The sequence below is a fragment of the Sarcophilus harrisii genome, chromosome 4 (genome assembly GCF_902635505.1).
Source record: "Sarcophilus harrisii chromosome 4, mSarHar1.11, whole genome shotgun sequence".
Lineage (NCBI taxonomy): Eukaryota > Metazoa > Chordata > Mammalia > Dasyuromorphia > Dasyuridae > Sarcophilus > Sarcophilus harrisii.
Genome location: NC_045429.1, coordinates 10,125,704 through 10,144,688, shown reverse-complemented (window position 1 = coordinate 10,144,688; position 18,985 = coordinate 10,125,704). Strand labels below are relative to the sequence as shown.

General features: G+C 43.0%; 1 protein-coding gene and 1 long non-coding RNA gene across 2 annotated transcripts in view; one reads left to right on the top strand and one right to left on the bottom strand.

The window, feature by feature from the left end:
• The first annotated feature begins 7,544 nt into the window (after positions 1 to 7,544).
• IL23R (interleukin 23 receptor) overlaps positions 7,545 to 18,985 on the top strand; it is a 53,834-nt gene continuing 42,393 nt past the window's right edge. Inside the window, exons 1-3 of the mRNA XM_031968910.1 lie at positions 7,545 to 9,118; positions 9,911 to 10,213; positions 15,328 to 15,451. Coding sequence (XP_031824770.1) covers positions 9,049 to 9,118; positions 9,911 to 10,213; positions 15,328 to 15,451 — 497 coding nt within the window. The 5' untranslated portion in view covers positions 7,545 to 9,048. The remainder of the gene's footprint in view (positions 9,119 to 9,910; positions 10,214 to 15,327; positions 15,452 to 18,985) is intronic.
• Positions 10,163 to 18,985, bottom strand: part of LOC116423728 — a 60,659-nt gene continuing 51,836 nt past the window's right edge. The window contains exon 3 of the long non-coding RNA XR_004234233.1: positions 10,163 to 10,220. This is a non-coding gene — a long non-coding RNA (uncharacterized LOC116423728). The remainder of the gene's footprint in view (positions 10,221 to 18,985) is intronic.

Sequence of the window (18,985 nt, the reverse complement as noted above, 5' to 3'; positions counted from 1 at the left end):
AAAGTGGAGATTTGATATTTTGAAAGACGTGCATTTTGAAATGAGATGCACTGCAAGGTTCATAGACTGCTGTAGTGATAACTATCACTTGTTGCAGTGATCTAATGAGGTTAACACTATGATAAATGATTCAAGGAAAGGAAACCTCATTTTGTAGTGTTTAGTAATGGAGAAAATAGTTAGAGAGATTAGGGTTAGAATCAGACCATGGGCTCCTTGAACTCAGAGATTGTGTTTTCCCTTTCTTTGTAACTCTAGAGCTGGGCACAGTGTCTGTCTTTAAGAATGTAGGTGCTTAATAAGTGTTTACTGAATGACAAATCTCACCTCATTGTCCATCAGAACTGATCATCACATCATCTTGTTGTTGCCAGGTACCATGATCTCCTAGTTCTGCTCATTTCCCTCAGCATCAGTCCTTGTAAGTCTCTCCAGGCCTCTCTGAAATCCTCCTGCTGATGGTTTCTTGTAGAATAATATTCCATTTCATTCATGTACCATAACTTGTACAGCCATTCCCCAACTGGCGGGCATCCACTCGGTTTCCAGTACCTTCCCACTACAATAAAAGAGCATTCTTAAGAAGGCTTCACCGGATTGCCAAAGGGCCCATGGCATAGGAAGGGTTAAAGCCCTTTCACCAAATTATAGCAATGCAAAGGCTGCATTTCACCTGAGAGCATAAACCTAGGGGCTGTAAACAAAGACTTCCAGAAGAAATCCACCAGTTTGGATTTGCTCTGGCAAAGGAGGGAAGGCAGACAATCAACAATCTGACTGAGGTTATGAAAGGCTTTTTTTTTTACAATCCTGTTTATTTAATCTTTTAATCCCCTGGGTAGAAATGGAGCAAAATGAAGCCTAATTATAGACTAATCATAGAATAATAGAATGTTTGAGCTGGAGCCCAAATCATGTAAGATAAATCTAGATAGTTCCCTCCTAGTCGGCTTAAGGACGCTTTGGGGTTGAAATTTCATAACGCTGCTTTGCAATTATGGCTAGAGAACGGCTGATGTAGTCCTTCAGGATTTAAAACACCAATGGGGAAGGGATGCACTTCAATCTCTGAATCATGTCTCAGAAGTTAATTGTTAAATTGTCAGTGGGAACATTTTCAACCCAGAAATCCACAAACACTACAAATTAGGGCTTGATTCATTGTTCTGTTGTTTGTCTGGACTTAATTATAATAATAATAACTAGCATTTATATGGCACCTACTATGTTCTAGGCAATGTATTAAGTATTTTGTAAATATCTTATTTGGTTAGGGTTAGGGTTAAAAAAATGCTGGGAGGTAGGTGCCATTTTTATCTTCATTTTATAGATGGAAAAATGGAGAAAGGCATTGTTAAAATGGCTTGCTCAGTGTCACCCAATCAGTAAGTGTTTGAGACTGGATTTGAACTGGGATGTCCTGATCGCAAACCCAATGACCACAGTGCCTCGCTGTCCCAGGTTCTAATAGAAGTGGACGATATATAAGGGAGAGTTTGGTTGAAGGAGCAAGTCCATCCCTAAGGTCTCCCAGCAGATAGCAAGGGCAAATGTTTCTCATTTTACCACAAAGAATGGAATTAATCACTACTCCCTGCGCATCAAAGCAACTTGAGTGCCAGGATCCTGGAGCAGGCTCATCAATTACCATTGGGAAGGGAGACCGTGGTGTGATCTGAGCAGAAGGCAGGTTGGGGCATTGAAGAAGACTTTAGGTAAATAGGGGATGCAGTAACAAAAACAGTTGGAAAGATCTAAGTTCAAATTTTGCCTACTAACTGTCTAACCTGGGGTATCACTAAACTTCTAACTGCTCATTTTCCACATCTGTAAAATAGGAATAATAATAACATTTACCCGAAGTGGCCCAGTGGATAGAACACTGGCCCTGGAGTCAGAAAGACCTGAGTTCAAATCTTACCTCAGATACTGACATTTATTAGCTCTGTGACTCTGAGTGAGTCACTTAATCCCAACTGCCTCAGAAAATAATAAAAACATCTACCTACTTTTTGGGTTGCTTTTTGGATAGATGGATATAATGCTTGTATAATGCTTTGCAAACCTGAAGGCACTATGTAAATTCTAGCTATCTTTATCATTAATATCATAATCTTTATGATAAATATCAGTAATAATTATCATTTATTACTATCTTTATCATTTAAGAGCCGGTTGGCTCAATTCTCTAGTGGACAGAAAGTTGAGCGAGAGCTTCACTGACACTGCCATTTTCTAATCATATTCTCTTAATTTTCTTTTAATTTAGTAGTTTTCCCCAAGAGAACCCGGGCTCTACTTTCAGGGGTAGAGAATCGATTTCCTACTTATCCATCTCTTTGTCTGACAACAGATCTCATTTGTTGGTCATATTTTGTCTCCAGACAGAGAAGCTGTGGCTGAAATGGAGTATCGGGCATTCTAAGGAAAGCCTTCCTTATGGGGTTTGGATGGCAAGAAAGTTGGTCAAGACCAAGTCCGATAGCACTGACAAGAGAACGCCTGGAAGTGAAGAAATTCTGGATTCCACCCCCGGTTTTGTTTTATTTTTATAATCTGAAACTCCGGAGTAAACGCTCGAGTCACAATGCTCCTTCCTATAATCCCTGACTGCCAAGCTCTTGCTCTTGCCCCAGAGTCTTCATGTGGTTTGTTCAACACCCCACAGATAAAACCTAAGCTTCCTGCCCACTGTGACTGGTGGGAGAGACTTGGGGGGAGGTACATAGCTCAGTCTCCTACAGCAGGGAGAAGACAGGGGCTGGAGACCTTCAGGAACTCAGAAAAAGCCTTCTCAGTTCTGACAGGTCCGTGCTTCCTGGCTTTCAACAAATTAGCCTGAAGCAGGCTCATCTATTACTATTGGGAAGGGAGACTGTGGTGTGATCTGAGCAGAAGGCAGGTTAGATAGTGGATAGAGAAATAAGGGTGAAAATGGTACAAGATGCCCCTGAGTGGTCCTCAGTTTACTTCTTTGTAAAATGAGGAGTTGGACTAAATATCTTTGAGGTCCCTTGTCCCTCCAGACCACAAACTCTCTTGACTAAATGCTGACTGTAGTGAATTTCTAGCAAGCTCTTTTTAGAAGGAAAATGATTCTTACATATTCTTCTGCAACCCACTGAGAGGAACCGGAAGTGGCTGAGATGACTCAGTGAGCAACTCCTTCTATCAGATCTGGTGCAGCCCCTTAAGGGATAGGAAGGAGCTGGGGACTGAGAACCGGGCTCTCCTCTGGATGGGCCAAAAAGAGCTGCTTCCTTAGCTTTCCTCAGCACTGCTCCCATGTTACTCTTGAGATGTACTGGGAAATTAAGCAACTTTAGAAAGAGAAGTGTTCATGTGCATGTGTGCACACCCACTCACACACACACACACACACACACACACACACACACACACACACACTCCTTTATCCAGCGTGATTAGGGAAAGGAGCCTTCTAGACAAACAGGTTTTCTAGGTGACCACCTTAGCTCCCCGCCCGGTCCCCTGCCCCTCATCCATCCATTCTGTTTTGTGTTAACCGTTTTAAATTGAAATCTTTCTCGGGCATCTTACCCACTTGCCTGCCCTCACACAGAGAGGCCCCTCAGAGCCCCCAGTGAACGTCTGCCTTCGTCTCTGTGCTTGTTTCCTTGGAAACCCATCCCTACTCTCTTCTCCTGGGGATTCCTGTCCATCAGCCTTTCTCCGCAGTCTCCAGAAGCAAACTCCTGGGTCTTTCTCTAGGTTGGTGAGGATTTTGCGGCATCTGGTGCGGAGCATTGTCTGGTTCATTTTGTCTTTGAATCCTCCCTGCCCGGCCTCGCACCCGACTCAGAGGATTTAGGTTTGATTGAGACTGAGATTGATTTAAACAGGGAATAAGTAGAGAGCCAGCTGGTCCAGTCTTTACAGATGAGGAAACTGAGACTCCGCAAGGTCATAAGGGTCAGATGTGGATCTGAAAGGGATTTTAGAAAATGTCTGGTCCAAAGACACAGAGAGGTAAGATGTCAAAGACAGGATTTCAACCTGAGTCTTTAACTTTGTCTATTATGCTTTGAACTCTTCTATGTGCCCAGAACTATGTTAGGTGTTGGGGAATGAAATGGAAATGGAAATGGCGAGTGGGGAAAGAGAAAGGAAAAGCTTTTATTAAGGATCTACTGAACGGCAACACTGTGCTCAGCCCTGTCATCTCATTGAGCTTCATAGCAACTCTGGAAGGGAGATGTTGCCATTACCCCCCTCCTTTTCTGTCTCTCGGACTGTCTCTGCCTCTTCTTCTCTCTCTCTCTCTCTCTCTCTCTCTCTCTCTCTCTCTCTCTCTCTCTCTCTCTCTGTCTGTCTCTCCCTCTTTCTCTTTGTCCTTTCATCTCTCTTTGTCTCTCCCTCTTTCTCTCTTTGTCCCTACATATCTCTCTGTCTCTCTCTCTGCCTCTCTCTCTCTCTGTGTCTCTGTCTCTCTCTGTCTCTGTTTCTCTACCTCTCTGTCTCTTTCTCTGACTCTGTCTCCCCCTTCCCAAGTTCTCCTGAATTTCTAACTGCTCCTTCTCAGTACCCTTTGCTGGATCCTCCTCCAAATTATGCCCTGTAACCATGGGTATCCCCCAGGGCTCCGATCTGGGCTCTCTTTTCCTTCTCCCTCTAGATCTCTTTAGCTCTGTGGATCTAATGACCATCTTTGTGCAGAAGATTCCCAGATCTTCCTTTCCCGCCCCTTCTCCTCTGCTGAACTTCGGAAACCCTCAAACTGGATGTGCAGGAAAATCTGAGATTCAACATATCCACAGAGAAGCTTATTCTCTTTCCCCTCTAGCTTCCTTCCAAACTTCCTTATCACTCCCAAAGGCCACCACCTCCTCCCAGTCCCCCAGGCTCAAGAACTAAAGAATACCCCTCTCCCCGCCCCCCGGGCTCTTCACTATCCCTCACCAATCCAATATGGTGCCAAGGACTGGGGTCTCACTCAGCAGCATCTCTCCCATATGCCCCTTTTCCTCCTTAGTTCCTTCCCACCCTGGTGCAGACCCTCCTCGCCTCATGCCCCAACTACTGTAATAGCTGCTGGTGGGGGGCAGCTGCCGGCCCCATCTCTCCCCATTCCATCTCTTCCCACTCCAATCTGTCCTCCGTTCAGCCCCAAAGTGATCGTCCTGAGGCTGGAACCCGCTCCTACGGACCCCGACAACCGACTACTGAATTTTCAGTGTGAGCAGGCAAACCCTGGAGGTTGGCAAATACACATCCCGTAGAGCAGCCAATGGGCTGAGCAGGTGGCCGGCAGCCCACAGTCCTCCCAGGTCTGACCAGAACCAGACCAAAAAGCAACCCGGAAATATTTAACAAAATACACAGATAAAGATTTAAAGGGAATGGGGCACCTGAGAAAGTGTTCATAATGAAGATTAAAGCTTAGAACTGGTTCTAGTTGTTGAATATTCACCAACCCCATGCTCCTTTTAACCTAGTGAGGCAGGATAGCCCTTCTTATTCCCATTTTGCAGATGAATAAGCCGAGTCCCAGAAAGGTTTAGTATCTTTGCTGTGTCAGAGGAAGGATTCCCCCACAGACCTTCCCCCCTCCAGGCCCAGCTTTCCATAGGAAGCTACAAAAATTTGCCCCACTTGCAAATTGACTTAAAATATGCTCTTTCCGACCCCTACCTCAAGTGTTTGGGGGAGGGGGAAAGAAAACTCAACCCATGGCCTAGCTCTTGGAGGGGCCCATCAGCCTGGAACCACATGAAAGCTCCTGACGAAGCAAACGTTGCTTGAAGACATCTGGGCTTTCCCAGATCATGACACCGTCTGAGCCAGTCATCTCAAGCCGGACAGTGTGCGAGTTCCTCCTGAAGCAGCCTGATCTAGGTCAGCCCTCTGCTTCTCCATTTGCTTCAGGGCTCTGGCTGAGGGGAGCAGCAGGAAAAGGTAAGGGAGGAACTGGGGGGGCTCGCAAGGGAGGCCTGGGTTTCATGGTCACCCGGCCTTTCTCTCTGGGGTCTTCATCAGTCATCTGGGCCTCATGAAAGTGGAGGCAATGAAAGTCACTTGGCAGCCTGGGAAAAACAATTTCCTCACCCCCCCCTTCTCCCTTCGCCTTCCCTTCCTTCTCTTCTCTTCTCTTCTTCTTACTCTTCTTCCCTCTCCCTCTAATCCCCTCCCTTCTTCTCCTCTCCTCTTCTCCTCTCCTCCTCTCCCTTCTCTTCTCCTCTTCTCTCCCATCTTCTCCCATTTCTTTCTCTTCCTCTTTCCTCCCTTCCCATTTCCTTTCTTCTTCTCTTTTCTCTTCTTCACTCTTTCTTTCTCTCCTCTTTTCTCCTCCCTTCTCTCCTCTTTTCCCTTCCTTCTCTTCTCCTCTTCCTTCTCTCCTCTCTTTTCTCCTTTTTCTCTCTTCCCCTCTCCTCCCTTCCCATCTTTTTTCTTCTCTTTTCTCCTCTTTCTCTCTTTTTGTTTTTCTCTTCCCCTCTTCTCCCTTCTCCTATTTTTTCCTTTTCTCTTCTCCCCTCTCTTTCTCCCCTCTCTTCTCCTCTCCTCCATCCCATTTCCTCTCCTCCCTTTTCTCTTCTCCTCTCATTCCTTCTCTTCTCTCTCCTATATTCTCTTTTCCTTGACTTTCTCCTTGCCTTGCTTTGCTGTCCCCTGCTTTTCTCTTATTTCTTATCTTCTTCCTTCTCTATCCTCCTTTCTTTTATTTTCTATTAGCCTCTAGGAAATCTGTGCAGAAAAGAAAGGGCAGGATTAACAAGCTGCTGTGGGAAGCCCACTAGGGAAAAAGCCAGAGGTCTACAGGTTCACCTCCCATTCATGACACTGCTAAGCTGTGTAGTCTAGGACAAGTCACTGACCCCCCTCCCCCAGCAGTTAGTTCCTCACACAATTATGCATTGGATGCGGTGGCTCCTGAAGTGCTATAAGCAGAATAATAATAACAGGAATGATGATAATTGAGAGAAGTTCAATAAATTTCTGACTCATTTCTTGCCAAGGGCTTGGTAGCCACAGGAGCCTGGAGACGTCACTTTCTCTGCCTGTGCCAGACTTTTGCTTATTGCAGAGGTGAGACACCATGGCCCCCCTTGGGGGGGGGGGCCCAAGCAGGACAGACAGGCTGGAGCTTCAATGTCCTGGCCAACCCATGGCCAAAGAGCTCACGGACCCCTGGTCTACAATTCTGTTGATATGAAGAGAGAGAGCAGCAGGGGAAGGAGCCAGCCTGTGAGTGGGGAGACCGGGGGTGAAGTCTGCCTTGGATGTGGATTGGCTGTGTGACCCTGGCTTAATGTGCAGCCTCAGGGGCCAGGACCATGGCTAATGCTACTGCAAAACAGCACAGACTTTCATTGGGAGAAGGGTTAATTATTTTTAAAGATGCTAGCATTTATATAGCGCCTAAGGTCTGGGAAGCAATTTACAAATGTTTTCACATGTGAATCTCACGACAGCTTGGGACAGCTAGGTGGTGCAGTGGATAGAGCACCAGCCCCGAAGTCAGGAGGACCTGAGTTCAAATCTGATCTCAGACACTTAATACTTCTTGGCTGTGTGACCCTGGGCAAGTCACTTAACCCCAATTGCTTTAGCAAAAAGAAAGAAAAGAAAAGCTATAGCCCTGCTGGATATCAGGGCTTTGTTGTTACTCTTAGATTTATTAGCTGTGTTAATTTTGGGAATTACTTCAGCTCTCTGAGGTTCAATTTTTTCATCTGTAAATTGGGAAGAATGATACTGGTGCACCCTCTTCAAAAGGTTCGGTTTTTTAGTTGTAAAATGGAAAGAATGATGCTCGTGCTCCCTCTTCAAAAGGCTGTTTCCAGAATCCACTGAAATCATGGGTGTGGGAAGTGATTTGTCAACCTCAAACTGCCGCCCCGAAGTCATCCAGTATGAATAAGAAGAATTTTGGCCCAGCTCCCCAATGATGGCTCCTCTTTTGGGGGCTCCCACACAACTTCAGAGCCTCGAGCTGCCCCAGTGACTGTGCCATGTGCTGTAGAGACCTGCTCAGGCAGGCGTGGACAGATGGCCCTTCCAGCTCTGGGCTTCTGGGCTTCCTCCTAATTCGGGTCCCTCTGCTTGGGTCCATCTCCACTTTTCCTCTTTCTTATCTAACTAACTGATGGATGGGAATTTAGTAACCCACCTAATTAACATATAGGTACCCAGTGGAGATCCTTGGCACTGGAACCATAGAGGCAAGATGGAGACAGTCCCTGACCTCAGGAGCTTATTTCTATGGTGGGGAAGCCTGAGAGCAAATGCAAAATGCATACAGGATAAACTGAGTGGTGCAACAGAAAGAGTGCTTGATCTGGGGTTCGCTCTGCCAAGAACAAATCCTGTCTCAGAGAATTTACTAACTGGCGACCTGGGGGGAGTCATTTAATAATATCCTTTAATCTCAGTTTCCTCCTCTGACCAATGGGGCTAATACTAGCACCCACCACTCAAGGCTGGTGTGATGATCAAATGAGACAAGATCTTCAAGGCACTTGGAAAATTGTAAAGCTCTTTCTGGATGTCAGCTGTTCTTATTAAATAAAAAAGCGATTGTGGAGAGGGGAGCTCCGACACACGGAGGGGACCAAAAAGGCCTCTTGTAAGACATAGCACTTGAGCCGAACTTACATCTATTTTATTGTGTTGATAGAATATAAACTCCTTGAGGGCAGGACTGATTTTGGTGTTGCCTTTGTATCTCCATCAGTGAAGACGTGCTATATGGTATACAACAGGCACTTAAAGCTTGCTCACTGATTTACTGATGGAGCTGAAGAAAGAGCTGTAGGATCCCATCCCATTCTTGCATAGGCTTCCCTCACTGCCCACTCCTCCACTCCCTTTCAGCATCTTTTCATCGGTGATTTTTATTTGACAGGGAACCCCTGAGGATTAATTTGGTCTGAAGCCTTTCTTTGGGTCTTCAGAGTGTCTGGAATACAGCAGATACTTAATAAATGCTCCGATTCAGAACAATTGATTAAATGACTATGCTTTGGAGAACATAAAAAGCTTCCATCTCTTTTTCAGGGGAGAATTCATGGCATCTTCCCACTTTCCAACATGAGAAAAGCCCTCGGCCAATGGGAAGTCGTGATGGCACTTTGCAGCCTCTTCCATTGGAGTTCTGGAGGTATGGTGCTTCAGCTTTCTGTCTTTATTAAGGGATGAAAAGAGCAGTTTGGAACCAAAAGTTAAAGCCGATCATCTACCCTGCCAACTGCCAAAGCCAGGAATCCCTGCTGCAATAACCCTGAAAAACGGATTTCTAGCCTTTGCCTAAACTTTCCAGTGGCAAGACTACTGGCTCTGGACCTAGAGGACTTGGGATCAGATCCTGCTTTTGATATTTACCATTTGTATAACCTAATTTATTATTTATTATTATTGTTATATAATTATTATTATTATACAAATGGTAAAACCTGAAGAAAATCACTTCATTCCCCCTGGGAACTCAGTTTCCTCATCTGTAAAATGGAATGGATGGATTAGATGGTCTCTGGGGTCCCTTCTAGCTCCTTCTTTCCTTTTCCAGTCCATTTCACAGATGAGGAAACTGAAGCAGACAGGGTTGAGTGACTTGACCACGGTCACACAGCTAGTAAGAGTCTGATGCTGGATTTGAATTCAGTTTTCCTAAAATCTACCCCGGCCCCACCTTGCTATCCATTCTATTTTCTACACACAAACAGAAATTACCTCCAAGGTAATATCTCCTGAAATATTGTCCTAAAGCATGACCGAAACATGGCAAAGAATTACTATCGAGCATCTGGGAGGTAGATGATGTGTCTGCTACCGTTTTAGACTCCCAGTATGACTCTCCCATTTCCATAGCAAGAGTCGGCCGCTCAGCCGCACTCCCAGGCTCCCAAGGTGACGCGCTCTCCTCTCTCAGCACCAGCTCTTCGTCTCTTCCCAGGAATCACAACCATCACCTGCTCGGGCTGGGTTCGGGTCGACCCGGCTCCAGTCTTTGAGATGGGACTGAACGTCTCCATCATTTGCCAGTCGACTCTCCGCAACTGCCAGCCAAGGAAGTTCTATCTCTACAAATACAGCCAAGGTGGCCAGGACAGGCTCCGGATGGCGAAAATCAACCAGACGGTGGCTCGGCTCCAGCTGAGCGCCTTCCGCGAGCCGCGAGCGCACGTCATCTGCAGGGCGGACTGCCTCCGGCACAGCGGGGAGAGGCTGATCTGTGGGACCGACATCGCTTCTGGCTGTAAGTCCTGGAGGGTAGCCAGCGCCCAGAGGCATCGGGAGGACGCGGGGCGGTCGGAAATAGAGAGAAGCGACAAAATAATATTAATAAGAGCTAGCATTTGTAAAGGCTTTGAAGGTTTGCAAAGCACCTTATAAAGACCATCTCTTTGAAGTCTCCCTGATATTGGGGGGAAATGCTCTCTCTCTCTCTCTTTCTCTCTCTCTCTCTCTCTCTCTCTCTCACACACACACACACACACACACACACACACACCACTGGAATCTCTGGATCACCAGAGTGATCAGTGCTCATTTCCAAGATCCAGCCATGGTACCCCAGAGGAACAACTGTTGACAACCCACTGCCCTTCCTGTTGAGAAGGGGCAACCCTGGCTCTGTCCTATTTTTGTGACACTGAGGAAATCACTGAACATCTCTGGCTACCAGTTTCCTGCTCTGTAGAATGAGAAAACTGGCCTGGATGAGTGTCAGGGTTCTGTCAAATTCTGTAGTACCCGATCATCTGCTCTCAGATTAGCCTTTTACTAACAAGGAAACTGAGGCTTTATTCTCTGCCTCCACCCAACTTGGCCCTTGTGTATGTACCTTGAAAAGTGTGGGAAAGAGAAGAAGGCCCTAAGTTTTAGATGCAAAAGGTGAAGATGATATCTGTTCCCTTTTACCAACTTTCTCATTTAATTAGCAATATCAAGAGGAGCAAAACAGGTTCTCACATATGATTTGAACAACTCTGTCAAGTATGAATATTCTAGAATTGCTCTGAATTTTAAAAATGGAAACCACAGAGAGGTATTACAAAGCAGGTGGATGATTGAGGTCTGTGCAAAATCATTTAGCTTTTCCACATCCTCAGGAAGCATAAGATTACACAGGCCACTGTAAAAATGAAAAAAAAAATTAGTATCCATTATTTGTCTTGTAGAGAAAAGATTGGATCCATTTTCCTTTGAATAGATCAAGATGATTCTATTGAGACATAAAACAAACCTGAATTTATTTTTAAAATTAGGACAGAACTGAATATGTGGCAAAAGAAGTGTTTTTGTTCCCCATTCCATAGTGCTAGATTTGGAATTATGAAGACTTGGGTTCAAATGTCACTATTAGAATCTAGGCCCTCCACATAATCTCTCTGGGTCTCGGTATCCTCTTCTATAAAATTAGGGGTTTGGATAATATCACTAGGGAAACTTAGCAGGGAACTTCTATTTTTGCAAAAATTTATGTTATTGAAATTAATTGTTCTTTGCTAGAATTTTCTTGCAAATCTATCTTGTTTTAAGTTGGGAACTCTTTCATGGCATTCAATATTTTCCCCTAAAGTTGAGCCATTTATATTCTTTGTTTCCTATTAGTCTAGAAATTTAATATTTTTGTAAATATTTATTTATTTAAGTGGTGATTTTATTAGCATAGAATTAGGTAAAATAGTTTCTAATAATTTCCTTTTTTAACTTTATTTCTTGAGGGTTTTTTTTTTCATTTTTGTGATTGGTGATTTGCTTTTCCTTTTTTAAAAGTTGAATTAGCTAAATTTTTAATCTGTTTTATGTGTTCCAATTTAATTTCAATTCAATTTTCTTTCAATGTTGTTAATATTAGATTTAATATTTGATTTTAATAATAATAATAACGATTAATAGCAACAATAGCTAGCATTTATATAATACTTAGAATGTGCCAGGTACTATGCTAAGCACTTTTTACAAATATTATCTTATTTAATCCTCACAACAGCTCTGGGAGGTAAATATAATTATTCCAATTTTACAGTTGAAGAAACTGGGGTAAATACTGGTTATGTGAGTTGCATGTAGTCACAAAGATTTGAATTCAAGTATTCTGACTCCAGGCTGAGAGCTCCGTCCACTGAGGGACCTAACTATCCCAGAATGTCTATTTTCATGTTTCTCTATTGGTTTTTCAGTTTGTTGTAGGTGTCATTTATTTGCTCTTTTGGTTCCCGAGGAAAGTATTTAGAGATATAAAATTTGTCTAAGAACTTCTTTATCTCCATCTTAAAATTTGGGGTGTGTTGTCTTACTGTTGCACCTGATTTGGGTATTGTATAATCGCTGCCCTCTTAGACTGACCTTTATAAGTTTCTGATGATAGTTTGGGTTTGGGCAACACAACCATGAGCATGCCTCTGGCCAGAGCTCTAGTACAGGGCTGTTGACCTTAAGCCTCAGCTAATTGTTAAGTTATAAAATCTGCAAGTTTCTATAAATTTCCACGCTGTAATTTATAGGTCTGGACTTAATAAATAAGCAATACTTTTAGTAGTTCAAGGAAGAATAATTTTTAAGTATATTCCTGGAAATTCCAAGGCTTTTCCTATATACTATGCTGGTTATATTACCAGGTATTCGTTGCCATGCCAACCGCTATAACATCATTTTGAAAAATTATTCACAATTCTTATTTCTATTTAAACCAATAAGGACCATCTTGCTGTAGTTCCAATTTCTCTTGGGAATCTACATGATCTTTTGTTCACTAAATGTTGATTCATTATTTTTTGTCTTGCTATATTTATTCATAGATGTCTGGACACATTTAGGTGATGTAGAATCACTGTTCCCTTCTGTTTTTAATATCTTCCATGTTGATTTATCTACTTATGCACAAGGTTTTTAATCAAGTTAGCTTCCTCCTGATAGCTTTGGTAATTTTGATCTTTTCCCTGTATGCCTTTAGTGCTCGTTGTCCGACCCTTTCCCCATTAAATATTGTTTCCCAGTGGACTGAAACCTCAAAACTGTTCCCCACCCTGGGAAATTTCTATTTCACCAGCCTCCATCTCTTCTCTTAATGACTTCTTGAGGAAACAAAACTGGCCCCAATTGACCACCAGTCCCTTTTCCTCAGGTCTAATGGACAAATTTACACTCTACTATCTTGCCCCAGTATCCTTTTTTGCTCTCAGTTTTCTGGCTATCTACTATAGTAGTTTAAGCAAATTTCTACCTTTTAGTTTTCCTTAGCATGATAAAGATGCGAGAGGGAGTTGAATTCTACTAGTGACTAGTGGGGAAAGGGGTCCTGAGTGAATATGTGAAGGTTTAAGAATTAGCCTTCTCTGCTTTTAGTTTATCAGATTACTACTTCATTAGGGTTCTTAGTATTAAGAACCCTGAAGACAGCTGAAATTACTTTATCTCTTGTGCATAATTCCTATTTTGGAGAGATTTATGAGATCATAAGGATTCGAGAAAGTATCTAGTCTCCCATCTTGTTGTTCATGTGATTAGGAAGTATCTGAACAGAATATTATTATAGTAAAATGTGTGTGTGTGTGTTTAATAAGGATGAGAAGGGAAAATTGAATCAGTCATTGTCATTATTAAAATCATTTAATTGCCCCAGTTGTTAATACTCCCCTTCTCAATTCACCATGCATTTATTTTGTACAAATTCCCTCTGTGAACATGGTGTATCCTGTTACTTCTAGGGTCTAGTAGAATGTAAAATCCTTGAATGTAAAGTCACTTTTGCCTCCCCAGTAACTAATAGCAGTCTTGACATACACTAAGTCTTTAATGAATATTGATTGATGATTGGTTGAGGATATAATTATAGAAAATAGACTGGGATTTATTTTAAAACATAAATTATTATGTATTTTTAAATTATATTTTCACATTTTTAATTTTTTTGGTCACAACATGAAACACTAATCTGAATTTGTTGGAAATAAGAATGGACGTGTTCTTGTAGATTGTTTCAGTCACAGGAGAAGACCCTATGGCATAATGGAAAGAATGCTGAATTTAAAGTCTAAAGACCTGGATTCAAATCTTGGCTCTGCTACTTAGTGCCTGCATGATCTTGAGCAAGTCACATGATGTCCCTGAGCCTCAATTTGCTCATCTATAAGTAGGGAGTTTGGATTCAATGGCCACCGAAGTCCTTTCCAGACCTATGATCCCATGAGCCAATTTTACAATTGAGGAAGCTAGACTCAGACTGGTTTGTGACTTCCCCAGAGTCCCACACCTAGTGTCCAAAGAAGTTTGTGAGTTTTCCTGCCTCGCAGGCCAGTGCTTTGCCCAGTGTGCTTCCTGGCCCCTCGGCAGGGGCTGGAGGGGAGGGAGCTTCAGCATGCACCTGACCCACCAGGACAGAGTCAGAGACTTTACATTGGCTTAGAGTTCTCAGTACTTTTCTTCATTTTATACATGAGGTTCCTACTCAGCAGATTTATATTCTAGGGTGTTAAGCAACTCAGGACTTCTTTACTTTCTCCTCCCTACTGTTTCACAAATTTCCCTGTGATGTGTAGTCCTGCCCTTACAGTAAATTCTATTTCCTAACAGGAGTGGGGAAGAAGAGAGAGAGAGAAAGAGAGGGAGAAGAAACAGAAGAGGGGGCAGAGACAGATAGACCGACAGACAGACAGAGAGAAGCCATTCAGCACTGGGGGCAACAGGCAAATGGAGAAACCTAAACTAGGACCGAGCCATAGTTGAGAAAGGAGATGTCCAGAAGGGCCCTGCGCTCTGGCCGGCATCTCAGAAGAGCTGGCAGGTAGAAGGCACTCTGAACCAAGCTGTGGATTCCTCTTCCTTCTTCTTCCTGCATCAGGGTTCCTTACCAGTAGCAAGGATGCGTTTTCCTTGTTTCTTTGACCTAATATTCCCAGTCCCTTGACTAGGGGACAGCTAGAGATGAACATAAATTTATAGGAAGGTAAAGAACCAAACTTCTGATTGCAGAAGGGACCTTCCACACCGAGAGTCCCACTTTCCCACCGAAGCTGGAGTGGAGACGTTCGATGTGAACTCTAGAGCCAGGAACTGAGAGCTGCCATTCCTCTGAATTCAGCCAGGGATCAGTCAAACTCTTTTATTCTACAATTGAGGAGACTGAGGCTGGAGTGAATGACTAACTGGTTTGTGCAGAGCAGGGCTCATCTCACTACCTAGATTTCCCTGATGCCCACATCAAGGTCCTTGCCTTGAGTCTGGGGCACATGCAATGGAACCGCAAATATATTAGTTGACTTTGACAAGACAGAAAAAATATTACATTTTCATCTTTTCCAATAACTGCCTATTAGGTTCTTGATTCTGACCCCAAAATGTCTTATTGCATGTGTCCTATTGCAGATCCTCCAAGTGTTCCTACTAATTTAACATGCCTCATCTATGAATATTCTGGCAACATGACGTGTACTTGGGATACAGGATCACCCACCTATCTGGACACCAAATACACCGTGCATGTGAAGAGGTCAGTCCTAGCCCCATATCACTTCCTGAGTCATTCCCTCATTCAGTCAAGGAACAATTAGCAGATGCGCTGCAACCCTGAACCTGGCTACGAAGACCCTCAGAGTGTTGAGTTCAGTTTTGTGCACCATTGTTTAGGAAGGAAACTAATGAGCTGATGGTGTCCAATGAAAGGCAAACAGGACTGGGTAGGATCTGGGGTTCATGAGAGAGGATAACCCTTTGAAAAAACTGGGGAAGTTTAGCCAGGAAAAGAGAAACTTCCAGTTGGATGTGAAAGCTGTCTTCAAGCTTTTGCCGGGCCTTCATATGCACCTGGGATTGGACTTGTCCTGAGTGTCAAACTCAAATAGAGACATGACTGCTAAACCATCGGAGTCACGTAGGAACTTAGAAAGCCATCTTCTAACATTATTTATGTTGTATTGTATTTTATTTATTTTGTTAAATATCTCCCAATTTCATTTTAATCTAATTTGGTCGCACTTACTGAAGGTAGTAGGGGGTCCATTTTGATACTTCTAGTCAATTCTCTGAAATTCTAATTACAGAGGATTACATTATAACATTCATATGCTTTATGTTATATAATATATATATATGACATATATAATTATATGTTTATGTAGACATAATATGTAGAGGCATATAACATTATAATATATAGATGGTTTATAGGTATAATTATATGTGCATGTATTTATTATAGAAATATAACTATAACGTGTACATTAAAGCTATATATTCATATGACATGTTACATGATAACATGCATATACATATAACATTAGATTGTTATATTATACTATATTATAATTATAACTGCTGTGACAGATCTGTGGGGAGATTCTCTCACTAAGAGTTCCCCACATTGAAGAAATCTTGGATCTGGCTTCCTACTTTCCCATTTCTTGTTTGTCCTAGACTGATTACCTGCTCAGACCTTTCCCAAGGCCTTCTGGCAGTTTCGAGGTGGCCCAAGGCAGGAGTCACCAAATTGAAAAAGTGGAGCCCTTCAGCTTTCTGTTATTCAAGGAGAACCTTAGTCAAATTCACCAGCATTCATACTATGGCGACTTTTCTTCCTTGGGCCCCTCAAAAACTGTCTGCTAAGACAGAGAGGGAGTTGTGACCAGCACTGGTGGAAAGAAACCTTCACTAATGAATCCACAAATCCTGGAACATTGCATGTGGAAACACTGGGGGACAGTGAGGAAACAGTGGATTTTAGTCAGAGGCCCTGGGTCTAATTTAGGTGAAGGTCATGTCCTTGAACAAGTGATTTCCCATGCCTAGGGCCCTTCCATTTTCCTCAGGAACACAGCAAGGGGATTGAACTCAGGAGCCTCTATCAGTGGGAGCCAGTAGGTTTGGCAGGAGTGGCTTAGATAATGATTTCAGAACCTTGGACTTCTCCAGCTCTCTCCCATCCCGGGGCTGGTTCAGTGGGTTTCATTTCCGTGGTTCAGGTTTCCAGTAAAAGCCCTCATGCATGCCTTTCGGTTGCCTTCTGCCATTAGCTCACACCCAGGGTTTCACTAGTGTCACAGAAAAGCAGGGTTCTGTCTATACCTGCTGTGTGAATCCTCCTGGGCTATCTCAGAGCAAGCTCTCTGCTGAAACTGTGAATGGGATGAAAATGTCTTTATTACTGCAATCAATCAAGCAATTAGCACTTATTAAACATCTATGCTGTACCAAGCACTGGCAAAGTCTGGAGAATGGGAAGATGCTTAGATTCTAATAGAGGAAGAAACACATATGTCATGGATATCTCCATATAGGGAGACAGAGATAGGGATTGAACCTGAAATTTCATTAATATAATGTATATAATGTATTAATATGGTGTAACTAACTGGGTAGAGAAAGTTCCCCCCACCAATACATGTCAGCACCTTCTTGGCAACTTTCTAACCCTAACCCTAAATGCCTCCGATTCTGACAGTGACTTAGAAGGGCAGTGAGGAATCTTGAATTATCCAGGGTCACACAGCCAGGTATGTGTCAGAGTAAGGATTTGAGGTCAGCTCTTCCTGGTTTCCAGGCTAGCCCTCTCCCTACTTGACTGATACCTACAAAATGAATTCGTGGTCATTTTTGGAATTCTTCCCCTTGTCCCTCCTTAAGATCTTTCACTGACTTCTCATTGTCCCCATTAATTCAGAGTTGACCCTGCCCAATGGTGAACTACCACTGTTCTCTTTCTGTCAAAATGTGCTGAATTCAGGGCTCCATTATGTGATGATGAGTGGTGATGGATCCATTTGATACAATAGCCTGTACTTGAAAGCACTTTTTATGTCATCTCCCTTGATCCCCACAACAATTAAAAGAAACTTGGTCTATTTTTGTTTCCACTTATACTATATCATCAGCATACTATCTAGTACTATAAATAGTATATAATAGGAAACAAGTATCTGCTATTAAGTACCTACTGTGTGCTAAATACTTTACATAAATATTGTCAAGATAATATATAAATATTATCTCATGTGATTCTTACAATGATCCTAGAAGGTAACTGCTATTTATAGTTGAGGAAACTGAGGCAGGCAAGAGTTAAGTGACTCATTCAACATTGTACAGCTAGTGAATATCTGAAGCTGCATTTGAACTCAGGTCTTTCTGATTCCGGGCCCAGGCTCCATCAATTGTACCACCTACTAGTCCTATTAGTTCAATATTTTTCCCATTTTTCCAGTGTTGTGAGAACCAGTTGTTCAGTGTCCGCAAGAGTAGGCCATTTTCAGTCCCTCTGCTTTGTTTTTCGCATCTTCATCTTCTTCAGCACCGTTTCCCCCTCTTCATCTTCTTCAGCACCGTTTCCCCCTCTTCATCTTCTTCAGCACCGTTTCCCCCTCTTTATCTTCTTCAGCATCGTTTCCCCCTCTTCATCTTCTTCAGCACCGTTTCCCCCTCTTTATCTTCTTCAGCACCGTTTCCCCCTCTTTATCTTCTTCAGCACCGTTTCCCCCCTCTTCATCTTCTTCAGCACCATTTCCTCCTCTTCATCTTCTTCAGCACTGTTTCCCCATTTCCCCCTCTTCATCTTCTTCAGCACCGTTCCCCCCTCTTCATCTTCTTCAGCACTGTTTCCTCTCCCCCATTAGCATATCTTGGAGCAGATTATTGTGTCCAAATATGGTCATTCCATCATCATTGATGGTAAGAACAGTTCATTATAGAAATGCTGAGATATCAGATTCATTTTTTATCTGTTTGTTTTGTCTTCTTCCAGTTTCATATTGAAATGCACTTGGGATATTCTTACTTCCTTGGGCCTCATGCCCTGCTTTCTGGAGTGTCATTTTTCTTCAGAGAGAGAGAGAGAGAGAGAGAGAGAGAGAGAGAGAGAGAGAGAGAGACTTGAACATTTAATTCTGGAGAGGAAAGTGAGGATAAGTCCTGTTTTCTAATCACTTGCTGCTCATATACATGGTTCATTATTAGATGTGGCTGAGGTGCTAATAGAGGGAAAGGTTGTCTTTTTTAAGAAACAGAACTCTTTAATTGGTGGTTATGGTTAACA